The sequence below is a fragment of the Schistocerca piceifrons genome, chromosome 3, assembly GCF_021461385.2.
Source record: "Schistocerca piceifrons isolate TAMUIC-IGC-003096 chromosome 3, iqSchPice1.1, whole genome shotgun sequence".
NCBI lineage: Eukaryota > Metazoa > Arthropoda > Insecta > Orthoptera > Acrididae > Schistocerca > Schistocerca piceifrons.
Window position 1 is genome coordinate 803788413 of NC_060140.1, and position 8800 is coordinate 803797212.

The 8800-nt window shown below is 35.9% G+C and overlaps 1 protein-coding gene across 1 annotated transcript in view; it reads left to right on the forward strand.

The window, feature by feature from the left end:
• Window positions 1-8592, forward strand: part of LOC124788110 (transmembrane protein 198) — a 189278-nt gene extending 180686 nt beyond the window's left edge. Inside the window, exon 6 of the mRNA XM_047255232.1 lies at window positions 3283-8592. Within this exon, the coding sequence (XP_047111188.1) occupies window positions 3283-3441 (159 nt within the window). The 3' untranslated portion in view covers window positions 3442-8592. The remainder of the gene's footprint in view (window positions 1-3282) is intronic.
• Window positions 8593-8800: the final 208 nt, after the last annotated feature.

Here is an 8800-nt window from a genome sequence, read left to right on the forward strand (position 1 = left end):
ATTCTTTATTCATTTTATATATGAAATTTCATTAATAATTTTATATACATAAGTAATTACAAATCTGGGGAACTAATGTATCAATCTTAGATTTGAGCGAAGTGGTTGTAGTCTCAAGATGTTTATCTGAGATTTTGGTTCTGCTTTTCTTCTTTGTGTGCTTTACTCTTGAAAATAACTGTTCACAAATTTACATGCTTCCAAACAAAGATGACATAACACACAACTTTGCAACAAGGGATTTTTGTCTCTGGAAGGAATAATTTGTGAAAGTCCAACAGTGATACATGATCAGATTTTTCTTTTAGTTGGAGATCAGACTGCAGTTCTAGGCATTACATCTGAAAATCTTCTGGCAAAATATCTTTGTTATAGTGGAAGTGGAAGTATCAGGGAAGATACAATATCACTGGTGATGGTGCACCTTCACTGTCCCCTTAGTGAAAGTGGATTATTGATACCAATTTTGCCAAGAAATGCACAATCACTAGGAATAACGCACCATCGCTAGTGAAGGTATACCTCCACTGCCAAGAGGAAGGAAAGTGAACCATGATTGCAGTAACAAAACAGTCATATTTTGGAAGTTGTGTTTTATGAACTGCAATTTAGAAATATAGTCATATAAAATTCATGGTGCTGCAGAAACAAAACACAGTCATATTCAAAAGTTGCATTTTATGAGATACAATTTGAAAATGTAGTCATATTATATAAAATTCATTTATTGCAGCAAGGATGTGCACCATGGCACTTAGAATTGCACAACATTTTTCTTTTTGCAAAAGCATCTCAGAGTCTGATTTTTGTGCTGGCAGCTGCATTTGAAGAATCCATGGCTTCTTCCCATTGACCGAAGTGATGCAGTTGTTAGGGTGACAGTTTTCTCTGCTGGAACTTCCTCATCAGCGATTATTCTAAGAGAGCAGGCAATGAAATGGGACCTGAAACAAAATGTTGTCACAGTCGTCCCTTCCAAAAATATTTAGAAACAATCAGCTTATTACCCTGAGTAAATATGGGTCATTACAACACCTGTTGTCCCAATTCTGTAGAAGCCATCAGCTCTTGTGTTGAGGATGACACTCAAGGTTGGCTTTGCATCTCCTCTTCCTCAACTGAAATTGGGAACTGGGACTCTCACCGTAAATCCCTTTTCCACTGGTGGCAAACAATGGTATGGGCACTGCAGCATTCTTTGTGCTTGTACACCTCTGCTCTGTGTTTTTTAATAGCACATGTTGACTCTTTTAAATCAGTCAGGCAGTGTCCATTATTGTCTGGAACACATTCTTTCTTCCTGTTCTCAACCTCTTTTCCTGTTTGTATATTATCATCTTGCACTGGAGATTTTCTGTGATCATTATCCTGCAATGTTTCAGTCCATTTCTCACTACTAACACTCATTTGATTAATGATATTTTCAAGTTTGTCCTCAGAGTGAATGTTCGCAAATACTTCAGGAGGTAAACCTGATGGAAGCAAACCATATTTTGGAGGGCATATGGAGTTTTTTAATTAAAAAATGTACAGTTTTGTTCTTCAATAACTGCACAAACCTTATCACATGGCTCCCTTCCACAGTGCTGTACTACTGCATCCATATAGCTAGCATATTTTCCATGTCTTGATTTGCTAGCTCTGTGCTATCTTGTCTCTGGTTGTGTCTTGGTTTACAGTGCATAATCTTAAAAATAGTCTGACTGCAACACTGAGGGAGCACCTGACAACATAAAAATGTCAGTAATGTTATTGCATACTACCTCAGTTGTTTTGGGCTTCAGCGGCCTGAAAACAACAACAAATTTAGTGAGATGGTCCTGATAAACCATTACAAATTTATAGTCTACATCTGGTTATTATTGTAAATCTATTAGATCAACTTGACATCTGGAACTTAACTCTTTGAACAGCATGGACTTCACTACTGTTCCTTTCTTCTGACCTTTTTGTTTTTGTAAACAGGGTTCACATAAGCTAAGATAAATCTGATCATCTCTTATGTTGTATTGTGGTATTTTGACTTTAAGCATTTTATCATTGGTCGCGTCCACTATGACAGTCGTTACATGAGCATCAAGCAGAATATCATGCATTTCTTCATCATAAACGTAGTACTTAACCTTGAATTCTTCAGTAACAGGTTGTATTAACTTTGTCATTCTGTTCATCTTGAACATTTCCTATCTCTTTAAAAAGTTGTAGTCATTGCCATCCCTCTTTCGTCCATATTTTAGTGGTTTAACCTTTCTGATAAGTGACTTGTACTTTTCTGCTACTGTACACATCCACTAACTAGGGCCAGTGATGGTACACCTGTACTAGTGGACATGTTCTTTTCAATTTACAGTAAGCTTTCACTGATCATTTTAGTGATGGCACACATGCATTATGGGTGCTCACTTACCCCTTGGGCCACATTGATATTTGCTTTGAGCTGCGTATGTCCCATAGGTTGGACACCCCTGCCCTAGAGCATACTCTGCTTCCTCCTTTTTTCTCTGCTACGAGCCATCTTTCTCTCTGTAGTTTTATTTCCACTCTGTCATCATCTCATCTCGGTATAGACAACTACAAACTCTGCCAGTTCTCACTTCCCAGACTTTTAAGATGCTAATATATTATCATCACTTTCCCTATTGTCCTACCTTCTTGTGTTCCCTTGACCTGATGCTACAGGTTACTTTTTAAATTAATCCCTGATTAGTGTTGTTTTTCACAATTGTTTTCCTACCAGAAGAAGAAACTTCTGGAATGAGAAATCACTGTTTTTTTGTAACTATCTGTCTCTTGCTCTCTATCTCTCTCTTCTTTTTTTCTCGCTCCCGCCACTTAGTTAGCAAAAACTGATTCTACCTACATTGAATTTGGTTTCATTTTTATGTTTGCTTTCATTATAAATAAGCTATAGAGCAGGGGTGTCCAACCCGTGGCCCATGCGCAGCATGCGGCTCAAAGCAAATATCAGTGTGGCCAAAAGCAAGCATTAATGCAGCCCAAGAAGTGAACATCCATCACACAATTGGTAAAAAGACTTTCAGTTTGACTCCCATTACACTTTTTTTTCTTTTTTTTCCCCTTTGTGACCCAAAAATACTCATCTTCTTCCAGAGTGGCCCAGGTAATCTAAAACATTGGGCACCACTGCTATAGGGTGAAGTAAGTTCAGTGAAAAAGTACTTTCCTCATACATACAAGTCATTATTTAGCCAGTTTGATAGTGATGTATACACCACTTTTATAAAGTATGTTGATTGTGCTTGGTGTTATTTATTGTTGCAGAGTTATGTTCAGGCCTTACAGCGCCGTGTCCTTGGTGACACCAGTTGTGGCACTTTACGTTCTGACAGCACAAGGCTCACCGTTCTGCCACCAGCATCATCAGCAGGGCAACCACTCACTGAATCAGAGGGTGAAGGAGACACAGATGACCTACGTTGACTTTCTGATTATGTGACAGTCCAGATATTGCATCTGAAATTTGTGTTCTTTCTTTTAGAATATTAGGGCAGGAAGAGATTTCCGACTGCTAATTATCTGTAGATTTCTGTTCAAGTGAATATATTTTCACATATCAATCACCTTAAAGCATTTATGTGTTGCTATTTTCAAAACATTTATTGTATTTTGATCAAAATTTGTAAAAAGTTTGCTCATCAGTTGAAAAAAGTATAGTTATCTGAAAATGATAGCGTCATTGTAGCACTTGAAGCTAGTGTTTCTATGTGCCCTACTTACAACAATACCCCACAAACTGTAAGAGATCAAACTGTAGATACTGAGAGAGAGAAAAGTGGAACCTATTCTGTCCATTTGACTTAAATGTGATCATTTGTCTGGCTACTTCAAACAAATGTACTGAACAATTGCTCATGTTTTGCGGAATAGTCCATTTACATCCAGTCCAGTCACTTACTTAAGTATGAATATGCAATCAATGCTGAAATATTTCTATATAATCTGTTTTAAGAGACATTCGAGATCATGTTTAATTAATGTAAGGAATTTTGTTGTTTGTATACTATGCCGTATGAAATTTTTTTGACACAATAAACAGAAAACAATATTTCCAACTTACAAGTTTTATGTGCGAAGATGTTAAAAGAGGCTGTGCAGTCACAGACAAACAATAAAAGTATAATAATATGTCATCAAATAACTGTAGCAGCTATATGTGCAAGACAAGAAATACCAGAATGTATACCTGTGCAAGCAACACTTATAAAAAGGCAGGGATGATAACCTTGGATAAAACATCCTGACAGCCAAATTAAAAAGACACAATGACTCTCTATTGTACATGCTTCTATGCAGGCAAAATCTACACAGAGGCAACACAGAGTATCGTTGTTGAGGTTTTTGTGGTCATTTGTTGACACAATAGCCTATTGGCTTTTATTTCAGGATTTTTGGGTAACATTTGTTTCATGATTTTCCTGAAGTTTTGCCAGAAGGAGTTGCTGGTGTTGCCAAAGGTTCACTCTCCACTAATAGTAAAGGACTGGAGTCGAGACAGCACCCAGAGATTATATGTACCTTTGTGCCAACATCTGAGGGAATTTCCCTGATTGTTACCACTGGGGTTCTCCCTTTGCCACCTGCTACAGCTGTCTACTGCAGCATGGGAATACATGAACTGTTTACTTTGAATCTTTCTTCCTTTTTCAGTGAAAAATAAAAGCAAGCTTCAATATAAAAGATCCCAGATTCCAGTGAATGATCACTGCATGTAGTAAGGGGAGAAACACAGTGGTAATGACCAGGAAAAAGCCCTCATATGTTAGTGTGACAGGTACATATAATCCATAACTGCAGACTCAACTCCAGTCCGCCACCAGCAGTCACTCCTATGATGAAACCTCCAGAAAATCACCAAACAGACATCAGTCAAAGATCTCAAGACAGAAGTCCACAGGCAATATGTTACAGCATCTCATTTTTGAAAGGGAAAATCTAGTTCTGCTAAGTTCCCCAAATTTTATGAAACAACTGTCTCTGATGAAAGAGCCACTCTCTTTTGTTGGAACTAATTCTTCTTCTATAACTTGAGCATTGTTAAGATTATCCACAGCTACCACAGTAAACACCTGTTTAATGACTGTATAAATCATATGCATTATAACCTACTATCTTTCTTTTCTAACACTAGTAACAGCTGATTCCTTCTTTTTATGTCACTGGAATATTCAGATTTGGTGTGTAGAATGGTTCCAATTGAATTTAGCTACCTCTTGGAGGAGAGTTATATTTTAATATTACTTACCACCATACAAGTTGCAAACAGTTACAAAAGAGCAGTAATTTTCACTTTTCTTCATTCTACAACATATGTTTTGTTGTGAGAGAATAATGTGCAGGCATTCACTATTGCCATTGATTCTTTCATAAAACAACAGTCTCCAATTCCACAGCCAAAGGAATCAGTGGATATAACAATCACTTGAAACTAAGTTCAAACATGACTTTCTGGAAAACTAATACAGCACAATATTGTTAAATCACTCTAGATCCCTAGCTGTTTATATGTTGTCTATATGCCAGAGTCCAGCAAACTCCAGTAAGTATACCATTTATATTAAATGATGGAGTTTTGCTGTACATCTAGACTATCATTGATCTGTCCATGTGAAATAAACTTGAAGTAGACATCCAGAGGTTGAAGCTATGTGATAGATTTCATAGGCATTACATCTTAATGTGTTTCCTTCTCTCTTTCACATGTGAGATCAATTATGCATGCTTGTGCACTAGTGCCCAAGCAAGACACAGTTGCTTCAAATCTGATAGCACGAAATTTTTCACAGCCAATATTTAGCTGACAAGCAGATAATGTGTCTCATGGGGTGAAGGCATGTAACAGAGTTGGTGGTAATCCATCTGTGGCATAGAGGCATTAAAACCTGGAGGCCCTCTTGGTACTATTCAACTGAATTAGGCTACATTCTAGTACTGTATACGCTCCTCTGTTTCATCATCATCATCATCATCATCATCATCATCATCAACAACAACAGCACCATCACCACCACTAAGAACATAATCATGACACTAAACTCAGCACTGAAAAAGCATATAAGACTCAACATCCACACTTCATGAAGAAAATATGTCATTCTGTGTAAAGAAATAAAACTTTCCACTTAGGTGGCAAACCCATTCTCTCAGGGTGTTCTAGCTGACAATATCATACGTTATTAGCTTTTGACTGTCTTACAGAGAGAGAGAAAAAAAATTGGGCTATATTTAACAAAACATTCTAGTTATGGATCACAAATCAATGACAGAATGACTTCATTGGTATAGAAATGGGCCCAAATCAGTAACATGTCGTTAAATGACATTCGTGGTCCTATCAAGCCCAAAAGATTTTGGGAACATCATAATTTAGTTTCCTAATAGAAATATTTGAATCTCATATTTCCATTTCAAATGGACAGAACTGCATTTATTTCTCAGATCTTCCTAACAGAATAAATATAAAAAAATTAATGAAAAATGCCACAGTAAACAAATTTATATTCTGATACCAATGAGAGAAAGTAGGTAAGAGGGGAAAGCAAATGGTATTTCCAAGTCACTAAGGAACAACCAAAGGCAATAAAAAATTTAAAAAATTGGAAAAAATAGATCCTTCAGGCCTTAGGTTAGAATGACTGGAATACAAATGATGATCAAGTGGCTAACATGTGGAACTGAAACAATAATAAAAGTCATCAAGTACCATCAGAGAAAAATGGCAATAAAGACGCAACAAGCATTAAAAAGAATAAAACAATTCCTAACTTGATACTAACAGTATGCTCAACAGCAGTAAGGGTGTCATATTAACAATATCCACAGTGTTTATCAACTCACCATGAATGCTAATCATCATCATAATATCTGCAAAACTTGCAATAAAAAATAAGTTGTAAATGTACCACACAATTGATGTAATATATAAATTTCACAATTTACTCTCTGACAAAGAAACTACTTATTCTCCAATATTTTCCTTGCTAACATCTTTATTACTGTTAAAATCCACAATTAACTACAGTAATTGACTGAAATCTGTCCATTGCCTTTCACGTATTTACGACACTATCTGGACTAACATTTCCAGTTCACATTCCTTCTAGCAACAGCCTTTCTCCATTTGTTAGCCTTTGAGAGAGATGCCTATAATCAGGGCCAGTTTAAAGCCCAAGCAACACAAGCTGCTGCTTGAGGCAGCAAACGGAGACAGGCACCAGAGGCATCACCCAACTGAAACGTTACTGTACAGTGCCTATGGTGAATGTGTATGAGGGAAGTGAGGGCATCAAACGATAAGCTGCTTGTGCTGAAAAATAAACACACACACACTTTCTGCTGGAACCCTATTTTTTAAATTTTTGTTCTCAGCATAATGATCCACCTTAAGTTTTCATGTACCATTGCTTCTCTAACATAACCTTTTACTTCACTCAAAGTTCCTGTTGAGAAGTTTCTGTTTCTGGTGACACATAAAGTCATTAGGCACTGAGTGGTTAACTGTGATCCAAATTTATCTGCCCAGTAGATAACTGGCTAATTTATTTCCAAATATTGTGCGTTACCTTAATGTGTGACACTGAGATATTGTGTACAAAACACTTTTAATTCAGTAATATTGATGTCAACTGTTTAATGCTCTTAAGCATTACTAAGATCTTCATGTTATATGATTATCTGCAATGTTTTCCCTGAAAACAGTCAAGTCTAGAACATGTGTCATTACTTGACACAGTGAAATATTCCCATGTATCTACATCCAAGAATTATAATGTACTGTAACAAAATGTCCATACATATAATGCACTTCATTCCAGAGAGTAGTAATGTAATATAACATATGTTTTTCAAATGAGTGCATTTCTTTAACAGCTTCTGAAACAAATGAATGACTTCTGGTTACAAGCTTTGGAGATGAAGTGATCACCACAAACCTCTTATTGATAATAAATATATATATATGTTTATGTTCTTTTATTACTTTTGTGCAGTGCACAGAATGTTCAGTATTTTGTGTAAATATATAGCACTGTCATATATGTAAAAGATGGGTTTTCTTGCTATCTTCTGAAATACTACTAACTAGGATTGAAGTGAAACTGTTGAACAACAGGTTGTTTTGTTCAGTAATTTTCATTTGCAGCAGATGTGTTCCATAATTCTCATTATTAGCATGAAGGGACAAAAATGCACAAATAATGTAAATTTGTAAGATTATTGATTCCCACATGAAAATGTGACTCACTGTGTGACAATATTTAATGTGAAATATACAAATTCAACTGGAAGGTAATTAGCATTTTCATAATTTTTTAAATCATATCAGAAGTGACAACAGTGGCATTCAGTAGCTACGTGCAGTACTTGTCACAGAATGCTAAACACATTTCTGTTTACAAACTGATACAATATTTCAGTGCTGAGCAACTAAAAATTATGGATGTGTGTGTACTAGTGTAACAAGAAAATTACAAATTAAAATTGTACCTTGTAAGTACACAGTAACTTCTATCTTATTTCACTGGATTAAGCTACCCATTTGATGTAAATATTAAAATAAATTTACTTTAGACAATATTTACAGAGTGTTTGATTCATACAGCACACAGATCTATTACCATTGTTCCTTAAGAAATACCAAATTTTTCATTCAGTGTTACTAACTTCTAGGCAGTCACAGTAAATAAATGTCATTGAAGAAGGATGGACTGCAATTATTGTCTCAATCAAATTCAGAGACATTCTGCTCATTTGGTAAAACTCTGATGATTTCTAGAAGAAAGCA